This window comes from Cololabis saira, chromosome 4 (assembly GCF_033807715.1).
Source record: "Cololabis saira isolate AMF1-May2022 chromosome 4, fColSai1.1, whole genome shotgun sequence".
Classification (NCBI taxonomy): Eukaryota; Metazoa; Chordata; class Actinopteri; order Beloniformes; family Belonidae; genus Cololabis; species Cololabis saira.
In genome coordinates, this window is record NC_084590.1 from 52,454,209 (window position 1) to 52,476,854 (window position 22,646).

Below are 22,646 nucleotides of genomic sequence, written 5' to 3' on the forward strand. Positions count from 1 at the left end.
CGGGTCGGGACTTCCAGCCGAGGACCGGTGACCGAAGAACAAGTGTCCGATAACGGTGCGCCTTTCTTAGTCTGGCCCGTCACCCAGGACCTGGTTGCCATGGGAAACCTGGTTGCCATGGAGACCTGGTTGCCATGGAGACCTGGTTGCCATGGAGACCCCACCAGGGGTGTAATGCCCCCGACAACATAGCTGCTACGATCACGCGGGCAACACAAACCCTCCACCACAGTAAGGTGGCGGTTCAAGGGGGGTTGTGAACAAATTTTTAATTAATTATGTTTATTCCTTATATTACTTTGTAATCCTGTATTTGACCCCGTCTATTTACGTTTTGACTGTATAGAAACGTAATTCTTGTCAGTTGTGCGAAAATAGACTTGGAAACAGGCATTGTGGCATAGAATAGTCAACTTGGTTTAATTCACTGTACGAATTGTTACAGATTACTTTTGTAATCCTGTATTTGACCCGGTCTTTGTACGTTTTGTCCGTATAGAAACGTAATTCTTGCCATTGTAAGAATGAGGTGAACCTGCTGGATCTACTGCCCTTACTTTTTACCAACTTGTGCTTTCTATTTTTTTTACCTCTTTTCTTATCATTTTATTTGTTATTTATGTTTTAATTATGTCTTGCCGCTTTTAATGTTGATGTAAAGCACTTTGAATGACCTTGTGTTGAATTGTGCTATACAAATAAACTTGCCTTGCCTATATTCACTGTTTTCTGTTTTTCTTTTTTGTTTCTACATGCCATGTTTGCAATACAAATGTATTTGTCAGGTCCAAGGTTTAATAAATCAGACATTGATGGCACATCACTGCATCGCTTTCCTTTCTACCAAAAATGTTTTGGTCTTGGGGTACTTGGCTGAAAAAATATTTTAAAAGGGGAACATCACTGAAAACGGTTTGAGAACCACTGCCGTTGAGTAACAGGTCAGCGCTCCACAGAAACAGAAACCATCTATCTACAGACCGCCATCTAGTGGGAAAACATCAGAATTGCAGAGAAAATAAAACATTAACAAGGTGTATTCATTTCATTTTTCAAGTTCAAGTTCGGAGGGCCGGATTAAAACGTTTAGCATGTGGCCCTGATGCAAATATTGTGGTTGATCTACATAAAAAAATAAGTCCATTTTTCGCATGAGATTAATATGTAGATCAAGACAGACTAATCTTTGTATAAACTACTTGTTTTTTGTATGTAAATAATACATTTTGCAAGTACAGTCAACTTAATTGTGTTAAGTTTACTTTATTTATCAAAATTAAGTTGACTTTACTTGAAAATGAACTTTGTAAATACTAAAAATTAAGTAGTTTATACAAAGACTAGTCTTTCTTGTTTCTTCTTTTTTACTGTGCTTTTTCTACTTAAACAAATAAAGTATGTTTCATGTTAACGTTGGTCAATCTGCCCAATAGATTAAACTGTTAAAGGAAAAGTAAATATGTTGTTTGTGTGTAAATGTAAAGATTACTGGGATTACATAAAAACTGCTGGTTCAGGAAAAAATGCACAATGTCCTGTTTTTTGAACAAATGCAGATTACGTTCAAAACTAGATGTTTTCATGTAAAGCAACAAACTTCATTTTTAATTGTTAATATCACAGATTTAAAAATGTTATATTTACATGCACTTAGATTAATTTTTTTCAGTGTATGTCCAAATAATCTCAAGATGGATCATCATGTACTGGATAATTAAACAGTAAAATCAGTCTTTGCAGTTTGCTATTGAAGTAAAGAGACACAATATTTGATGGAAACAGATTTTTATAGTCGGTGAAAACCACACAGAATTACATTTTTTTAGAGCAAAGTGGGACATAATTTCTTTTTGACAAAAACATAGAAATAAAACATAAATCCATCTTTCACGTCAAAAAAGTGCCTGCCATTCAGAACAGAAGAAAGATATTACAGGACATTGACCACAAAATCAACATGTAACGATGGAGCTTCACTGATGGAAGCTCGTCATTATTAACACATTAATCACACGTAAAATTCACATCTTAAAACCTGGCAAAGATGGGAAACCGAAAAACATCAAAGTATATTCCATATATCGGATCGTGACAAAAAGTGAACGATTTTACGTCCATAGTTAGCTTAAATCTTTTTATAGGGGGGGACGGCACACTGGAATAGATTATTGTTCTCTGTTTTTATAGATTTTTACCAACATGATCAGGCCATCAGCCCCAAAGGAGATACAAGTTAGTGAAATGTTAGTCATTTGTTAGTGAATCCTGAACTTGTCTTGTTTCACTGGTAATTTATCTCTCACAAACACCTCTGAGTGAGTAATCTGATTACAAACTGATGGGAAATGAACAATAATCACATCAAATGTAATCATTTTGATGCGTTTCTCCTGAAACGAAACGTCTCACTGTTGTATTACATCACTAACATCAGAAATCCAGGTACGTGGTTCTTCTGGTTCTGTCATTAAAATAGGTTAAAACTAAACAATATGAAGGTTTAATTAGATTTGTAGGGAGGAGTATCAGGGCCAGGCAAGAGATAAAATATTTGAGAGGGGAAGATTTTTTTTATTATGCACTTCGAGAAAAAGTCGAAATGTTTAGAAAAAAGTCGAAATGGCGAGAATAATGTTTAAATACAATTTCAAGAATAAAGTTGAAATTTCACTTTTTTTCTCAACATTTCAACTTTATTCACAAAATTTTGACTTTTTTCTCAACATTTCGACTTTTTTCTCGAAATTGTACTTCAACATTAATCTCGACATTTACATTTTTTCCCGACATTTCAACCTTTTCCTCAAAGTGGATAATGAAAAAAAAAATCTTCCTCCTCTAAAATATTATTTTTATCTTTCTCCAGCCTGGCCCTTCCGTAGATTCTCTCCCGTAGTTTTGCATCGTAACCACATGTTTCTACCAGCAGGGGGCGCCAGTCAGGTGGCTGCTGGAAACAAACCTGCCTAAGGGAAAAAGAGAAAAATAACTGAGGAGAAAAGAGGATTCAACGTTTCTTGGAGTGAATCATTTGCATTCGTTGCCTGAATGTTTGCTCTGTAGAGAGAAGTTGTCCAATAACAAAAAGTTATGTGGAAAGACATTAGCAGCTACATTAGCAGCCGAGGACCCAGTTCTAACTAATAGAAACATGCAGCAGGTGTTGCCTTCATTCGAAGGCTGATACAAGACTTTTAATTTGTTGCGGCTCCAGACATATTTGTATTGTGTGTTTTTGGTCCAATATTTCAACATTTCGTGTTGCCGACCCCTGGACTAGACCCAGTTTTCTAGGGTGATGGATCCAGACTGGAACCTGGACCAGCTGGATCCAGACTGGGAGAGCAGATCAGGGTCGGGGTTCAGTCCTGGACGGGAGCTTTTCTCTTGGACTAGATCCAGTTTTCTAGGGTCAGTAATTACTGAGACACTTTGACCCGGAAAGTGACACGACCCAAACTCTTGTCTCTATCGTCGTTGTTCCGCAGGTTGGAGCCGTGGACTTTACACTCCACGATCTGGTCCACATTGTAGTCGTCTTTGGTTAGCAACAACTTCACGGCCACCAGAGGCTGGACGTATTCAGGCTGGAGACAGATGAACACAAGGTCAGTTCACACACCGTTGGAATGAAACACCAGGTCAGTTCACCGTTGGAATGAAACACCAGGTCAGTTCACCGTTGGAATGAAACACCAGGTCAGTTCACCGTTGGAATGAAACACCAGGTCAGTTCACCGTTGGAATGAAACACCAGGTCAGTTCACCGTTGGAATGAAACACCAGGTCAGTTCACACACCGTTGGAATGAAACACCAGGTCAGTTCACACACCGTTGGAATGAAACACCAGGTCAGTTCACCGTTGGAATGAAACACCAGGTCAGTTCACCGTTGGAATGAAACACCAGGTCATTTCACCGTTGGAATGAAACACCAGGTCAGTTCACCGTTGGAATGAAACACCAGGTCAGTTCACCGATGGAATGAAACACCAGGTCAGTTCACCGTTGGAATGAAACACCAGGTCAGTTCACCGTTGGAATGAAACACCAGGTCAGTTCACCGTTGGAATGAAACACCAGGTCATTTCACCGTTGGAATGAAACACCAGGTCAGTTCACCGATGGAATGAAACACCAGGTCAGTTCACCGATGGAATGAAACACCAGGTCAGTTCACCGATGGAATGAAACACCAGGGGCCTCATTTAAAATTGAGTGCGTAGGAGTCATACTAAAAGTGCACGTACGCTCAAAAGCCGAAAATGCCGGGCGCAAAAAAAAATCCGGATCTATAAAACCATGTGCACGCAGACTTCCACGTAAGGTTCTCTTTATAAATCACAGTCCAGCTGGAAGGCTGCGCACGTGAATCCGCCTGGTATCCCGCCCTCAACACGCCCACTTTCTACCGAAAATGGAATCATTTTGCATATGAATGAGCCTGCTGAGCATGCGCAGTGGCTTCCTGCAACCTGTTTGGCTTCAGAATGAATGAATGAACGTGTCGAGCCACCGTGCCACTGAATTTCACTGAGATCTGAGATCTAGATGTTGTTGATGAGGAGGAGGACAGGAAAACCACATTATTTTGTGGTCACAGTAAAAGTAGAAAAATAAATAGTATAAAATAAAGCGAGTGAGTGGCAGCACGCCGTTGCTGCGCGGAAAGCCGTGAGTTCCCCGGTGCAACAGGGGGACACACGTCCCCCCGTCTTTTCAAAATCATGTTTATTTCCCCCTTACTTTTTACAGTTTAAAAACTAACGGTAGGCTCAGCCTTAAATTGCAAATGATCAAGACACTGTATGAAAGCGATACGAGAACGGCCCCGCAGCCCCCCCTCCTCCTCTCCCGTCTCCCCTCAGAGCGGCTCAGGGCGGGTTTATGGTTCTGCGTCACCAACGCAGAGCCTACGCCGTAGGCTCTGCGTCGTTTTAACGCGGGGCCATAATTTAGGCACCATACACCCGCACGTAAAGGTTTCACGCGCCCGTAAAACTCATATATATGAAAACAAATCTGAGTCCCTTTAGGGAAGAAATGAGGGGCTCCGTGGGGCTCCCTAAACGCAGCCCCTCATTTGTTCTGTCCTAAAGCGGTGAAGGAGGTTCCCGGCGTGTCCTGCACCGCGGCTGCAGCTCCAGCAGCACCAGCGTCCTGACTGACAGCTTCACACACAGAGGAACACGATCAGCGCTATATTATTTTATTTTATTATTTTATTATTTTAAGTCTGATATATGTTGTGATATGTGATGACATTATTAAGAGTATGACATGAATCTGGCTTCATTTCACCACCTTAAACCCTGCGTCGCCAGCTCCCCGTGTCTTAAGTAAATTCTTACGGGAGGGTCCTGCTTGCCGTAAAGATAAGCAGATTTTTCGGTTAGTTTTTTCTTTTTAGATCCGAGGATTTGTGTAGAAGGCGGCTTACGCAACTTTCAGGCGCTTTTTCTGCGCAAGCAAGCTTTATAGATGAGGCCCCAGGTCAGTTCACCGATGGAATGAAACACCAGGTCAGTTCACCGTTGGAATGAAACACCAGGTCAGTTCACCGTTGGAATGAAACACCAGGTCAGTTCACCGTTGGAATGAAACACCAGGTCAGTTCACCGTTGGAATGAAACACCAGGTCAGTTCACCGTTGGAATGAAACACCAGGTCAGTTCACCGATGGAATGAAACACCAGGTCAGTTCACACACCGTTGGAATGAAACACCAGGTCAGTTCACCGTTGGAATGAACACCACCACCCGCTTCATGTGTCTAACCGTTTTTCCCCACTCAGCGACACATCTGTTGCTTCTCAAGGACCAACGCCTGCCAACAAAACTGTAGGACTGCATTATGTAATTAGCGACTCTAAAACTGTAGGATTACATGATATTGGCGACTCTGGCCAGGTGCCTAGCAAAATAGAAGTGGTTGCAGTTCCCCGCCCTCCAAAAGTTCACCAGGTGCAGCGTTATAGAGGCGTTAACCAAGATAACCTTGTAAAAATTAAAACCAATGCACATTTGGTACCAATTACAGACCGAAAAATTAGATGCGGACTACTAAATATACGATCATTAAGCTCTAAGTCTCTGTTAGTAAATGATATAATTACAGAGAGCAGGAGTGATGTTTTCTGCTTAACAGAAACATGGTTACAGGAGGAAGAGTATGTTAGTTTGAATGAATCAACTCCGCCCGGCTACTTTAATCATCACATTCCTAGAAGCACGGGCCGAGGCGGAGGAGTCGCAGCAATTTATAACTCCGGTCTCCAAACAAAAATTGAACCTAAGTGCAACTATAATACATTTGAAAGCCTCATGCTTGGTCTGAAATTTCCGAGCCGGAAATCAGAGAAGCCAGTTGTGTTAGTGGTAGTGTACCGGCCCCCTGCTGGTGCGTATCTGGAGTTTTTGTCTGAATTTTCAGATTTCCTTTCTGGATTATTGATCAGCACAGATAAATTCATCATAGTGGGTGATTTTAACATTCATATGGATGTTGAAAGCGATAATCTTAAATTAGCCTTCGATTCTCTTCTAGAATCAATGGGTATCTCACAAAAAGTGGATAAACCGACGCACTGTTTTAATCATACTCTCGATCTCGTTCTCACCTACGGTGTTGAAACTGATGGTCTGTTGGTGTCACCTGTAAACTCCCTTTTATCCGACCATTACTTAATAACGTTTGAATTTAATTTTGTTGATGTTGAAGTGCAAAATAGGAGGTATTATTTTAGCAGATGTTTGTCTGATGAAGTTATTGTTAAATTTAGGGAGGCCATTGCTTATCTCACGACAGTGCGAAATAGTGATGTAGTCGAGGCCAGTGACCTGGGTTCTACCTCTGCAGATGTTGATTTCCTTGCTAGTAACACTGCTGATTTGTTGCATTCAGCTTTAGATGAAGTTGCTCCTTTGAAAAGGAGGGTTTCTAGCCACAGGAGCTTAACTCCCTGGTATAATTCAGATATCCGCATGTTGAAACAAAACGTGCGTAAAATGGAAAGGAAGTGGTACTCTTGTAGGTCTATAGACTCTCATCGTGAATGGAAAGATATTCTAATAGTATATAAAAAAGCCATTCGCAAAGCCAGAACAGCTTATTATTCAACGTTGATAGAGGATAACAAAAGTAACCCACGTTTTCTGTTCAGCACTGTAGCCAGGCTGACAAAGAGTCACAACTCTGTTGAGCCGTGCATTCCTGCAGCTCTCAGTAGTGAGGACTTTATGAGCTTCTTCAACAGTAAAATCGCGAGAATTAAAGAAGAAATCAACCAGCCGGTTGTAGGTGTTTCTTCAGCTTTAGCGACTTCCCTAGGCTCTGACTTGTCTCTAGACTGTTTTGATCCTATAGACCTCCCTGAGCTGACTTCACTCGTTAATAGAGCTAAGTCTACCACATGTATGTCAGACCCCATCCCGACTCGTCTATTCAAACATATTTTTTCTCTTATTGGTACGACAATACTGGACCAAATTAACTTATCCCTAAGTTTAGGATATGTACCACAGGTTTTCAAAGTCGCAGTAATTAAACCTTTACTTAAAAAACCTTCTCTTGACCCAGACACCTTAGCTAATTATAGACCAATTTCCAACCTTCCATTTGTGCCTAAAATTCTGGAAAAGGCAGTTTCAAGCCAGTTATGTGACTATTTGTATAGAAATGATCTGTTTGAAGTCTTTCAGTCAGGGTTCAGAATGCATCATAGCACAGAGACAGCACTGGTTCGAGTCACGAATGACCTCCTTATGGCCTCAGATAAGGGATTAGTGTCCATACTGGTTCTACTGGACCTCAGTGCTGCTTTTGACACTATAGATCATGGCATTTTACTGCACAGGTTAGAGCATGTTGTTGGGATTAAAGGGACAGCTCTATGTTGGTTTAAATCATACCTATCTGACAGGTTCCAGTTTGTTCATGTACATGAGGTTTCTTCAGAACAGTCAAGGGTCTGTTATGGTGTTCCGCAGGGTTCAGTGCTAGGGCCAATCTTGTTCAGTTTATACATGCAGCCGTTGGGAAGTATAATCCAGAATCACGGCATACACTTTCATTGTTATGCTGATGATACGCAGCTCTATTTGTCTATGAAGCCGGATGAAACAGAACCGTTAGTTAAACTTCAGGCATGTCTTAGGGACATCAAGGACTGGATGTCCAGAAATGTCCTGCTTCTAAATTCAGATAAAACAGAGGTTATCATTCTTGGTCCAGAGCATCTTAGGAAGGGATTAGATGGTGTTGCGATGGCTTCCAGTGCAACTGTGAGAAATCTTGGTGTTATTTTCGATCAGGATTTGTCGTTTAAACCATATGTCAATCAGGTTTGTAAAATAGCCTTTTTCCATCTCCGTAATATTGCAAAGATTAGGAAAATCCTCTCACAGAGTGATGCAGAAAAACTAGTTCATGCGTTTGTATCTTCTAGACTAGATTACTGTAATGTGTTGTTAGCAGGATGTCCAAGTAATTTGCTGAATAGGCTCCAGCTGATCCAAAATGCAGCAGCACGAGTACTGACAGGAATTAGCAGGAGAGACCACGTCTCTCCAGTGTTAGCGTCGCTCCATTGGTTACCCGTAAAATTCAGAATCCAATTTAAAATTGTATTACTTGCGTATAAAGCCCAAAACGGCTTAGCTCCGCATTATTTGCAAGACCTGATAGTGCCTTATGTTCCTGTCAGAGCTCTCCGTTCTCAGAGTGCAGGTTTACTTGTAGCTCCTAGAGTATCTAAATGTAGATTTGGAGGGCGGGCGTTCTGCTATCAGGCGCCACTACTATGGAACCAACTTCCAATCTGGGTTAAGGAGGCTGACACCACCTCCACCTTTAAAACTAAACTTAAAACATTTCTGTTTAGTAAAGCCTATAGTTAGTGTTTAGTAAACCTCTAGCTGGTGTTGGTAAATCTCTAGGTAGTGTAAACTTTAGTGTGTCAGAGTCGCTCCTGTGGTTTCTTGTGCTGGCCCCCCCCTTCTCCTCCCTTTTCTCTCTTTTGTCCATGTTGCAGCATCCTTTGCCGGACACCGGAACCTGCAGGTGGTCGTGGGTGGCTTGTAGCTTGCATTACGGAGCACAAGTCTTTCCCCGACCCTGCACCCCAACCTGGGACTTGCTGATTGGGCCGGAGCTTCGGGAGCTGCGTGCTGGCCTGCGGTCCCCACCCCTGGTCATCCCGTTGCTGCCCCCCCCTTCTCCTCCCTTTTCTCTCTTTTGTCCTGCAGGTGGCCATGGGTGGCTTGTAGCTTGCATTACGGAGCACAAGTCTTTTCCTGACCCTGCACCCCAACCTGGGACTTGCTGATTGGGCCGGAGCTTCGGGAGCTGCGTGCTGGCCTGCGGTCCCCACCCCTGGTCATCCCGTGGCTGCTTCCACCTGCCTGCTGTGCTGTTGCCGTCCCTGACCCACCAGTCTGGCCCTCGGCAGGAGGGTCCCCCCTTATGAGCCTGGTCCTGCTCAAGGTTTCTTCCCTCCTAAAGGGGAGTTTTTCCTTGCCACTGTTTGGCTTAAGGTTTTTCTCCCACTAGGGGAGTTTTTACCTGCCATTGTTTATGTAATAACTGCTCGGGGGTCATGTTCTGGGTATGGGTCTCTGTAAAGCGTCTAGAGACAACTCTGTTGTATTAGACGCTATATAAATAAAATTGAATTGAATTGAATTGAATTGAATGAAACACCAGGTCAGTTCACCGTTGGAATGAAACACCAGGTCAGTTCACCGTTGGAATGAAACACCAGGTCAGTTCACCGATGGAATGAAACACCAGGTCAGTTCACACACCGTTGGAATGAAACACCAGGTCAGTTCACCGTTGGAATGAAACACCAGGTCAGTTCACACACCGTTGGAATGAAACACCAGGTCAGTTCACCGATGGAATGAAACACCGGGGGCCTCATTTAAAATGGAGTGCGTAGGATTTATACTAAAAGTGCACGTACACCCAAAAGCCGAAAATGGCGGCCGCAAAAAAAAATCCGGATTTATAAAACCGCGTGCACGCAGACTTCCACGCAATGTTCTCTTTATAAATCACAGTCCAGCTGGAAGGTTGCGCACGTGAATCCGCCTGGTATCCCGCCCTCTACACGCCTACTTTCTACCGAAAATGGAATCATTTTGCATATGAATGAGCCTGCTGAGCATGTGCAGTGGCTTCCTGCAACCTGTTTGGCTTCAGAATGAATGAACGTGTCGAGCCACCGTGCCACTGAATTTCACTGAGATCTGAGATCTAGATGTTGTTGATGAGGAGGAGGACAGGAAAACCACATTATTTTGTGGTCACAGTAAAAGTAGAAAAATAAATAATATAAAATAAAGCGAGTGAGTGGCAGAACGCTGTTGCTGCGCGGAACGCCGTGAGTGCCCCGGCGCAACAGGGGGACACACGTCCCCCCGTCTTTTCAAAATCATGTTTTTGTCCCCCCCACTTTTTATAGTTTAAAAACTAACGGTAGGATCAGCCATTAACTGCAAATCACACCCTGTGCGAAGGGCCCGGCGGCCCCGCTTCACCCCCCGCTCCCCCTCCTCCCCTCCCGTCTCCCCTCAGAGCTGCTCAGGGCGGGTTTATGGTTCTGCGTCACCAACGCAGAGCATACAGCGTAGGCGCGCGTCGCCGCGTACCCTACGCCGTAGGCTCTGCGTCGTTTTAACGCGGGACCATAATTTAGGCTTACACCCGCACGTAAAGGTTTCACGCGTGCGTAAAACTCATTATATATATAAAAATATCTGTGTCCCTTTAGGGAAGAAATGAGAGGCTCCGTGGAGCCCCTAAACGCTCTACGAAGCCCCTCATTTGTTCTGTCCTAAAGCGGTGTGTGAAGAGGAGGTTGCAGCAGCAGCAGCAGCAGAGTCCTGACTGACTGAGCTTCACACACAGAGGACACGATCAGCGCTATTTTATTTTATTATTTTATTATTTTAAGTCTGATATATGTTGTGATGTGTGATGACATTATTAAGAGTATGACATGAATCTGGCTTCATTTCACCACCTCAAACCCTGCGTCGCCAGTTCCCCTTGTCTTAAGTAAATTCTTACGGGAGGGTCCGAGTTGCCGTAAAGATAAGCAGATTTTTCGGTTAGTTTTTTCTTTTTAGATCCGAGGCTTTGCGTAGAAGGTGGCTTCCTCAACTTTCAGGCGCTTTTTCTGCGCAAGCAAGCTTTATAGATGAGGCCCCTGGTCAGTTCACACACCGTTGGAATGAAACACCAGCTCAGTTCAAACGTATATACATATATATATATATATATATATATATATATATATATATATATATATATATATATATATATATATATATATATATATATATATATATATATATATTCTTTTCTTCTAGTCTGGTCTCCTGCATGTCTTCAGTCCCTGAAACCATAAGTCTTGCTGCCTCAGATAAATAACATAATGATGCACAGATATGTGTGCATCATTTATTATTCAGGATTAGTACACGGAGTATAAACAACATGAATTGACATTAACCATAATATCAGACTGGATTTTCCTTCTGGGACACTCACATTCTGTTTTATAGAAGAGGAGTGACAGTTTTAGACGTTCTACAAGTAAATTGGATCAAATTCAAGAACAAGCGTTTACTCACGTGAGCTTTCCTTCCGTAGTAGGGGAAGAACATTTTATCCAGACGACCGTCCGGTGGGAAAAGCTGCATCTGTAACGGAGAGTCTGTCTGCAGGAAAACAAGAGTAAAAATGGGTTAAAAGTAAAAATACAAACCCTAACCCTAACCCTGACCCCAACCCTAACCCTAACTAACCCTAACGCTAACTCTAACCCTAACCCTAACCCTAAATAACCCTAACCCTAACTGTAACCTTAACAACCGTCCGGTGGGAAGAACTGCATCTGTAACGGAGAGTCTGTCTGCAGGAAAACCGGAGTAAAAAAGGGTTAAAAGTAAAAATATAAACCCTAACCCTAACCCTAACTAACCCTAACGCTAACTCTAACCCTAACCCTAAATAACCCTAACCCTAAGTAACCCTAACCCTAACTAACCCTAACTCTAACCCTAAATAACCCTAACCCTAACTAACCCTAACCCTAACTAACCCTAACTAATCCTAACACTAACTAACCCTAACACTAACTCTAACCCTAACCCTAACTAACCCTAACCCTAACTCTAACCTTAACGACCGTCCGGTGGGAAGAACTGCATCTGTAATGGAGAGTTTGTCTGCAGGAAAACCAGAGTAAAAAAGGGTTAAAAGTAAAGACACAAACCCTAACCCTAACCCTAACCCTAAGGTTACCCCAAACTAAGAATAAATACACTCAAAACCAACCTCCAAACAAACAGGGTCATCCTCTCAATAAATTCAGATCTACTTTAAAACCCTAAATACCTTTTCTTAAATCTTAAATCTTATTATCTTAAATAGACTTCAAAACTTCCGATTTACTTTAAAAGCGCCTATACACGCACCTGAGACAGCCCAGCCACAAGGGGTCCCCATGCCTCACTTACATTCACCTGACACATTTCAATGAGGCGTCATATCTCGTCTACACACACCTGACACAGCAAGGGGTCTCGAAGCCTCGGGTACATTCATCTGACACAGTACAATAAGTCAGCATACATCAACCACAAACACCCTAACCCCAAATCCTAATTTTAACCCCAAACCTAAACTTAACCTGAGCCTAACTCCAAATTCTAACCTTAACCCGGACCCCACAACCCAATCTTAACCTACACCCCAAATTCTAACCCTAACCCTAACCTTAACTTATACCCCAAATTCTAACCCTAACCCGGACAGCAAACCCTAACCCCCTACAAAAGACCCCTCACCTAAATCTCTCCTCTCCGGACTATCAACACCCCCCCCCTTATCCCCATCTAAACTCACAACTATCCTCTCAGAATGCACCCACTAGCCACATACGAAGACACCGGATCCTCCATAATCCGACTGCACTCATAAGAGGTACCCAGTTACCCTAATACACAATACACCACATCTCATAACAAAACTCTGAAACTAACTCAGAGGTACCGCACCACACGCTACTGACAAAGTACTTTAGTGCATACAGATCTCATACTGGATGTACGAGTGAGAGTGCAACACTACCTTAAGCAATCTCTGGAACCGCTAACGAGCGTAGGAGGCAGAAGCGTATTGGTTCCCCTCAGGGGGCCGTAATCACTAATCTAACCCTAAAGACCGTCCGGGGGGAAGAACTGCATCTGTAACGGAGAGTCTGTCTGCAGTAAAACCATGTTTAAAAAGGGTTAGTAAAAAAATAAAGATACAAGCTCTAACCCTAACCCTAACTAACCCTAACTAACTCTAAGCCTAACTACCCCTAACCCTAACTCTAACCCTAACCCCACTGAAAAAAACTAAAGATACAGGCCTTGACTCTAACCCTAACCCTAACTAACACTGACCCTAACCCTAACTAACCCTCCAGTGGGAAGAAATGCATCTGTAACGGAGAGTCTGTCTGCAGGAAAACCAGGTTAAAAAAGGGGTTTCTGAAAAAATAAAGATAATAGCTCTAACCCTAACACTAACCAACCCTAACTAACCCTAACTAACACTAACCCTAACTATAATCATAACCCTAACTAACCCTAACTCTAACCCTAACTCTAACCCTAAACCTAACCCTACTGAAAAAATAAAGATACAAGCCTTGACTCTAACCCTAACCCTAACTACACAGGTGCATTATGGGATATCTGTGAGTTACACAGGTGCATTATGGGATATTAGTTACCTTGGCAGTGCAGTTGATGAACGGGTCGCCTTCAGGCTTCAGGCCGATGACCTGCAGAAAAACACATTAAACAAGATCTGAAACCAGCTATTGTTATTTGTTTTTTTTATAAATATTTTATTAGGGGGTAAGGCAATAGAACACGAATCAATGACACATTTACATTAAGTATCATGTTATTTCTGTTAATCTACAATCAAGAGGATATTTGACACCAGGAAAAACCTGAGCATCTCCATGGAATGAGAAAAAGATACAAAGTTTACCTCCTGGGATGTTCTTCTTGATTTAAGGAGAAAAACATTACACAATTCAACAGAAATAATATTAATAATGATAAATGATTAACTGAAAATAATTTTAAGTAATAATTAAATATTAAAGCTAAACAGTATAAATAAAAAAAATCTATCGGCCTGAGAAGATGATTTTCACTCTTCGACTCCAAAAGGAGACATTTACTGGCGTAAATGGGATTCTTATAACCGTTATTATTATTATTATTATTATTATTATTATTATTATTATTATTACTATTATTATTATTATTATTATTATTATTATTATTATTATTAATAATAATAATATTTTTATTATTTCCACATAGAGACTCAATAATTATTGCTCTTGGCTCTATATATTACTGAACTGTACTTGGAATCTTGTTTTTTCTTATATTGACTGGATTGTACATTGTCTAGCCCCAGAAATGTTTGCTATTGATTTTTTTTTTTGCAAAACCCGGTTAATCTTGACGAGGATGCAGGGTTTCCCCTCATTAACTAACCCGGTTCATCTTGATGAGGATGCAGGGTTTCCCCTCATTAACTAACCCGGTTCATCTTGATGAGGATGCAGGGTTTCCCCTCATTAACTAACCCGGTTCATCTTGATGAGGATGCAGGGTTTCCCCTCATTAACCGGTTCATCTTGATGAGGATGCAGGGTTTCCCCTCATTAACCGGTTCATCTTGATGAGGATGCAGGGTTTCCCCTCATTAACTAACCCGGTTCATCTTGATGAGGATGCAGGGTTTCCCCTCATTAACCGGTTCATCTTGATGAGGATGCAGGGTTTCCCCTCATTAACTAACCCGGTTCATCTTGATGAGGATGCAGGGTTTCCCCTCGTTAACTAACCCGGTTCATCTTGATGAGGATACAGGGTTTCCCCTCGTTAACTAACCCGGTTCATCTTGATGAGGATGCAGGGTTTCCCCTCATTAACTAACCCGGTTCATCTTGATGAGGATGCAGGGTTTCCCCTCGTTAACTAACCCGGTTCATCTTGATGAGGATGCAGGGTTTCCCCTCATTAACTAACCCGGTTCATCTTGATGAGGATGCAGGGTTTCCCCTCATTAACTAACCCGGTTAATCTTGATGAGGATGCAGGGTTTCCTCTCATTAACTAACCCGGTTCATCTTGACGAGGATGCAGGGTTTCCCCTCATTAACTAACCCGGTTCATCTTGATGAGGATGCAGGGTTTCCCCTCATTAACTAACCCGGTTCATCTTGATGAGGATGCAGGGTTTCCCCTCATTAACCGGTTCATCTTGATGAGGATGCAGGGTTTCCCCTCATTAACTAACCCGGTTCATCTTGACGAGGATGCAGGGTTTCCCCTCATTAACTAACCCGGTTCATCTTGATGAGGATGCAGGGTTTCCCGTCATTAACTAACCCGGTTCATCTTGATGAGGATGCAGGGTTTCCCCTCGTTAACTAACCCGGTTCATCTTGATGAGGATGCAGGGTTTCCCCTCATTAACTAACCCGGTTCATCTTGATGAGGATGCAGGGTTTCCCCTCATTAACTAACCCGGTTCATCTTGATGAGGATGCAGGGTTTCCCCTCATTAACCGGTTCATCTTGATGAGGATGCAGGGTTTCCCCTCATTAACTAACCCGGTTCATCTTGATGAGGATGCAGGGTTTCCCCTCGTTAACTAACCCGGTTCATCTTGATGAGGATGCAGGGTTTCCCCTCATTAACTAACCCGGTTCATCTTGATGAGGATGCAGGGTTTCCCCTCATTAACTAACCCGGTTCATCTTGATGAGGATGCAGGGTTTCCCCTCATTAACTAACCCGGTTCATCTTGATGAGGATGCAGGGTTTCCCCTCATTAACCGGTTCATCTTGACGAGGATGCAGGGTTTCCCCTCATTAACCGGTTAATCCTGATGAGGATGCAGGGTTTCCCCTCATTAACTAACCCGGTTCATCTTGATGAGGATGCAGGGTTTCCCCTCATTAACCGGTTCATCTTGATGAGGATGCAGGGTTTCCCCTCATTAACTAACCCGGTTCATCTTGATGAGGATGCAGGGTTTCCCCTCATTAACTAACCCGGTTCATCTTGACGAGGATGCAGGGTTTCCCCTCATTAACCGGTTCATCTTGATGAGGATGCAGGGTTTCCCCTCATTAACTAACCCGGTTCATCTTGATGAGGATGCAGGGTTTCCCCTCATTAACCGGTTAATCCTGATGAGGATGCAGGGTTTCCCCTCATTAACTAACCCGGTTCATCTTGACGAGGATGCAGGGTTTCCCCTCATTAACCGGTTCATCTTGATGAGGATGCAGGGTTTCCCCTCATTAACTAACCCGGTTCATCTTGATGAGGATGCAGGGTTTCCCCTCATTAACTAACCCGTTTCATCTTGATGAGGATGCAGGGTTTCCCCTCATTAACTAACCCGGTTCATCTTGATGAGGATGCAGGGTTTCCCCTCATTAACTAACCCGGTTCATCTTGATGAGGATGCAGGGTTTCCCCTCGTTAACTAACCCGGTTCATCTTGATGAGGATGCAGGGTTTCCCCTCAGCGAATCCGAAGCTGGTGTCGGTTAAACCGGAGCACCGGTCCAGGACGCTGCGTTTAAACTGACACACTTTCTTTGGATCCGTGTCGTCCTGCTGCGTAAATTCTCCCACCAGACACAAGTCGTTGGCCTCCTGGATGCTGTTGTTGTAGCCTGGAAACACAAAACACTAAATACTTAGAGACAAGTCGTTGTAGCCTGGACACACAAAACACTAAATATACTTAGAGACAAGTCGTTGTAGCCTGGACACACAAAACACTAAATACTTAGAGACAAGTCGTTGTAGCCTGGACACACAAAACACTAAATATACTTAGAGACAAGTCGTTGTAGCCTGGACACACAAAACACTAAATACTTAGAGACAAGTCGTTGTAGCCTGGACACACAAAACTAAATACTTAGAGACAAGTCGTTGTAGCCTGGACACACAAAATTAAATATACTTAGAGACAAGTCGTTGTAGCCTGGACACACAAAACACTAAATATACTTAGAGACAAGTCGTTGTAGCCTGGACACACAAAACTAAATATACTTAGAGACAAGTCGTTGTAGCCTGGAGACACAAAACACTAAATATACTTAGAGACAAGTCGTTGTAGCCTGGAGACACAAAACACTAAATATACTTAGAGACAAGTCGTTGTAGCCTGAACACACAAAACTAAATATACTTAGAGACAAGTCGTTGTAGCCTGGACACACAAAACACTAAATACTTAGAGACAAGTCGTTGTAGCCTGGAGACACAAAACACTAAATATACTTAGAGACAAGTCGTTGTAGCCTGGACACACAAAACACTAAATACTTAGAGACAAGTCGTTGTAGCCTGGACACACAAAACACTAAATACTTAGAGACAAGTCGTTGTAGCCTGGAGACACAAAACACTAAATACTTAGAGACAAGTCGTTGTAGCCTGGAGACACAAAACTAAATATACTTAGAGACAATTTGTTGTAGCCTGGAGACACAAAACTAAATATACTTAGAGACAAGTCGTTGTAGCCTGGACACACAAAACTAAATATACTTAGAGACAAGTCGTTGTAGCCTGGACACACAAAACTAAATACTTAGAGACAAGTCGTTGTAGCCTGGACACACAAAACTAAATATACTTAGAGACAATTTGTTGTAGCCTGGAGACACAAAACACTAAATACTTAGAGACAAGTCGTTGTAGCCTGGACACACAAAACACTAAATATACTTAGAGACAAGTCGTTGTAGCCTGGACACACAAAACTAAATATACTTAGAGACAAGTCGTTGTAGCCTGGACACACAAAACACTAAATACTTAGAGACAAGTCGTTGTAGCCTGGAGACACAAAACACTAAATACTTAGAGACAAGTCGTTGTAGCCTGGAGACACAAAACACTAAATATACTTAGAGACAAGTCGTTGTAGCCTGGACACACAAAACTAAATATACTTAGAGACAAGTCGTTGTAGCCTGGACACACAAAACACTAAATACTTAGAGACAAGTCGTTGTAGCCTGGACACACAAAACACTAAATATACTTAGAGACAAGTCGTTGTAGCCTGGAGACACAAAACACTAAATACTTAGAGACAAGTCGTTGTAGCCTGGACACACAAAACACTAAATATACTTAGAGACAAGTCGTTGTAGCCTGGAGACACAAAACACTAAATACTTAGAGACAAGTCGTTGTAGCCTGGAGACACAAAACTAAATATACTTAGAGACAATTTGTTGTAGCCTGGAGACACAAAACTAAATATACTTAGAGACAAGTCGTTGTAGCCTGGACACACAAAACTAAATATACTTAGAGACAAGTCGTTGTAGCCTGGACACACAAAACTAAATACTTAGAGACAAGTCGTTGTAGCCTGGACACACAAAACTAAATATACTTAGAGACAATTTGTTGTAGCCTGGAGACACAAAACTAAATATACTTAGAGACAAGTCGTTGTAGCCTGGACACACAAAACTAAATATACTTAGAGACAATTTGTTGTAGCCTGGAGACACAAAACACTAAATACTTAGAGACAAGTCGTTGTAGCCTGGACACACAAAACACTAAATATACTTAGAGACAAGTCGTTGTAGCCTGGACACACAAAACTAAATATACTTAGAGACAAGTCGTTGTAGCCTGGACACACAAAACACTAAATACTTAGAGACAAGTCGTTGTAGCCTGGAGACACAAAACACTAAATACTTAGAGACAAGTCGTTGTAGCCTGGAGACACAAAACACTAAATATACTTAGAGACAAGTCGTTGTAGCCTGGACACACAAAACTAAATATACTTAGAGACAAGTCGTTGTAGCCTGGACACACAAAACACTAAATACTTAGAGACAAGTCGTTGTAGCCTGGACACACAAAACTAAATACTTAGAGACAAGTCGTTGTAGCCTGGAAACACAAAACACTAAATACTTAGAGACAAGTCGTTGTAGCCTGGACACACAAAACACTAAATATACTTAGAGACAAGTCGTTGTAGCCTGGACACACAAAACTAAATATACTTAGAGACAAGTCGTTGTAGCCTGGACACACAAAACACTAAATACTTAGAGACAAGTCGTTGTAGCCTGGAGACACAAAACACTAAATATACTTAGAGACAAGTCGTTGTAGCCTGGACACACAAAACACTAAATACTTAGAGACAAGTCGTTGTAGCCTGGAGACACAAAACACTAAATACTTAGAGACAAGTCGTTGTAGCCTGGAGACACAAAACACTAAATATACTTAGAGACAAGTCGTTGTAGCCTGGACACACAAAACTAAATATACTTAGAGACAAGTCGTTGTAGCCTGGACACACAAAACACTAAATACTTAGAGACAAGTCGTTGTAGCCTGGACACACAAAACTAAATACTTAGAGACAAGTCGTTGTAGCCTGGAAACACAAAACACTAAATACTTAGAGACAAGTCGTTGTAGCCTGGAGACACAAAACACTAAATACTTAGAGACAAGTCGTTGTAGCCTGGACACACAAAACACTAAATACTTAGAGACAAGTCGTTGTAGCCTGAACACACAAAACACTAAATACTTAGAGACAAGTCGTTGTAGCCTGGACACACAAAACTAAATATACTTAGAGACAAGTCGTTGTAGCCTGGACACACAAAACTAAATATACTTAGAGACAAGTCGTTGTAGCCTGGACACACAAAACTAAATATACTTAGAGACAAGTCGTTGTAGCCTGGACACACAAAACTAAATATACTTAGAGACAAGTCGTTGTAGCCTGGACACACAAAACACTAAATACTTAGAGGCTGCGTCTGAAATTCCAAACTTCCACCCTAATGAGTTGCAAAATGAATATGCACTATTTTTTAGTGCGTCAGAAACATAATACGTACTCAATAGTGTGTACTATTCATACTCAGTAGTGTGTACTATCCATACTCAATAGTGTGTACTATCCATACTCAGTAGTATGTACTATCCATACTCAGTAGTATGTACTATCCATACTCAATAGTGTGTACTATCCATACTCAATAGCAGTTTCTCACCAGCAGTTTCACCAGCAGTTTCACCAGCAGTTTCACCAGCAGTTTCACCAACAGTTTCACCAGCAGTTTCACCAACAGTTTCACCAGCAGTTTCACCAGCAGTTTCACCAGCAGTTTCACCAGCAGTTTCACCAGCAGTTTGTCACCAGCTCCGCACCGGCGGGACCAGGTTGGTTTTGATTGAGAATACATGAATTATATAAGTGAGGGAACTCACGCTGCAGGACGTCGTGCAGCTGCTGAACAAACCGGCTGTAGCTCGTTGGATCGCTGACGTTGTAAGAGACGTCAACAGCACGAGGACGAATCACCAAACCTGAAACAAACCGACATATTATGAGAGTTATTCCTGTAGTTACTGTCCTCCTAACACACCTCTGTAACCCCAGAGTTATTCCTGTAGTTACTGTCCTCCTAACACACCTCTGTAGCCTCAGAGTTATTCCTGTAGTTACTGTCCTCCTAACTCACCTCTGTAACCTCAGAGTTATTCCTGTAGTTACTGTCCTCCTAACTCACCTCTGTAACCTCAGAGTTATTCCTGTAGTTACTGTCCTCCTAACTCACCTCTGTAACCTCAGAGTTATTCCTGTAGTTACTGTCCTCCTAACACACCTCTGTAACCTCAGAGTTATTCCTGTAGTTACTGTCCTCCTAACACACCTCTGTAACCTCAGAGTTATTCCTGTAGTTACTGTCCTCCTAACTCACCTCTGTAACCTCAGAGTTATTCCTGTAGTTACTGTCCTCCTAACTCACCTCTGTAACCTCAGAGTTATTCCTGTAGTTACTGTCCTCCTAACACACCTCTGTAACCTCAGAGTTATTCCTGTAGTTACTGTCCTCCTAACTCACCTCTGTAACCTCAGAGTTATTCCTGTAGTTACTGTCCTCCTAACTCACCTCTGTAACCTCAGAGTTATTCCTGTAGTTACTGTCCTCCTAACACACCTCTATAACCTCAGAGTTATTCCTGTAGTTACTGTCCTCCTAACACACCTGTAACCTCAGAGTTATTCCTGTAGTTACTGTCCTCCTAACTCACCTCTGTAACCTCAGAGTTATTCCTGTAGTTACTGTCCTCCTAACACACCTCTGTAACCTCAGAGTTATTCCTGTAGTTACTGTCCTCCTAACACACCTCTGTAACCTCAGAGTTATTCCTGTAGTTACTGTCCTCCTAACACACCTGTAACCTCAGAGTTATTCCTGTAGTTACTGTCCTCCTAACTCACCTCTGTAACCTCAGAGTTATTCCTGTAGTTACTGTCCTCCTAACACACCTCTGTAACCTCAGAGTTATTCCTGTAGTTACTGTCCTCCTAACACACCTCTGTAACCTCAGAGTTATTCCTGTAGTTACTGTCCTCCTAACACACCTCTATAACCTCAGAGTTATTCCTGTAGTTACTGTCCTCCTAACACACCTGTAACCTCAGAGTTATTCCTGTAGTTACTGTCCTCCTAACACACCTCTGTAACCTCAGAGTTATTCCTGTAGTTACTGTCCTCCTAACACACCTCTGTAACCTCAGAGTTATTCCTGTAGTTACTGTCCTCCTAACTCACCTCTGTAACCTCAGAGTTATTCCTGTAGTTACTGTCCTCCTAACTCACCTCTGTAACCTCAGAGTTATTCCTGTAGTTACTGTCCTCCTAACTCACCTCTGTAACCTCAGAGTTATTCCTGTAGTTACTGTCCTCCTAACTCACCTCTGTAACCTCAGAGTTATTCCTGTAGTTACTGTCCTCCTAACACACCTGTAACCTCAGAGTTATTCCTGTAGTTACTGTCCTCCTAACACACCTCTGTAACCTCAGAGTTATTCCTGTAGTTACTGTCCTCCTAACTCACCTCTGTAACCTCAGAGTTATTCCTGTAGTTACTGTCCTCCTAACACACCTGTAACCTCAGAGTTATTCCTGTAGTTACTGTCCTCCTAACTCACCTCTGTAACCTCAGAGTTATTCCTGTAGTTACTGTCCTCCTAACTCACCTCTGTAACCTCAGAGTTATTCCTGTAGTTACTGTCCTCCTAACACACCTGTAACCTCAGAGTTATTCCTGTAGTTACTGTCCTCCTAACACACCTCTGTAACCTCAGAGTTATTCCTGTAGTTACTGTCCTCCTAACTCACCTCTGTAACCTCAGAGTTATTCCTGTAGTTACTGTCCTCCTAACTCACCTCTGTAACCTCAGAGTTATTCCTGTAGTTACTGTCCTCCTAACACACCTCTGTAACCTCAGAGTTATTCCTGTAGTTACTGTCCTCCTAACTCACCTCTGTAACCTCAGAGTTATTCCTGTAGTTACTGTCCTCCTAACACACCTCTGTAACCTCAGAGTTATTCCTGTAGTTACTGTCCTCCTAACACACCTCTGTAACCTCAGAGTTATTCCTGTAGTTACTGTCCTCCTAACACACCTCTGTAACCTCAGAGTTATTCCTGTAGTTACTGTC

The 22,646-nt window shown here is 42.3% G+C and overlaps 1 protein-coding gene across 1 annotated transcript in view; it reads right to left on the bottom strand.

Moving 5' to 3' along the window:
* Positions 1-1,797: 1,797 nt before the first annotated feature.
* The window catches only part of LOC133442476 (sodium/potassium-transporting ATPase subunit beta-3-like), a 28,042-nt gene continuing 7,193 nt past the window's right edge, over positions 1,798-22,646 (bottom strand). The window contains exons 3-7 of the mRNA XM_061720481.1: positions 20,401-20,499; positions 16,597-16,784; positions 13,795-13,845; positions 11,642-11,728; positions 1,798-3,587 (exon numbers count right to left, since the gene is read on the bottom strand). Coding sequence (XP_061576465.1) covers positions 3,420-3,587; positions 11,642-11,728; positions 13,795-13,845; positions 16,597-16,784; positions 20,401-20,499 — 593 coding nt within the window. The 3' untranslated portion in view covers positions 1,798-3,419. The remainder of the gene's footprint in view (positions 3,588-11,641; positions 11,729-13,794; positions 13,846-16,596; positions 16,785-20,400; positions 20,500-22,646) is intronic.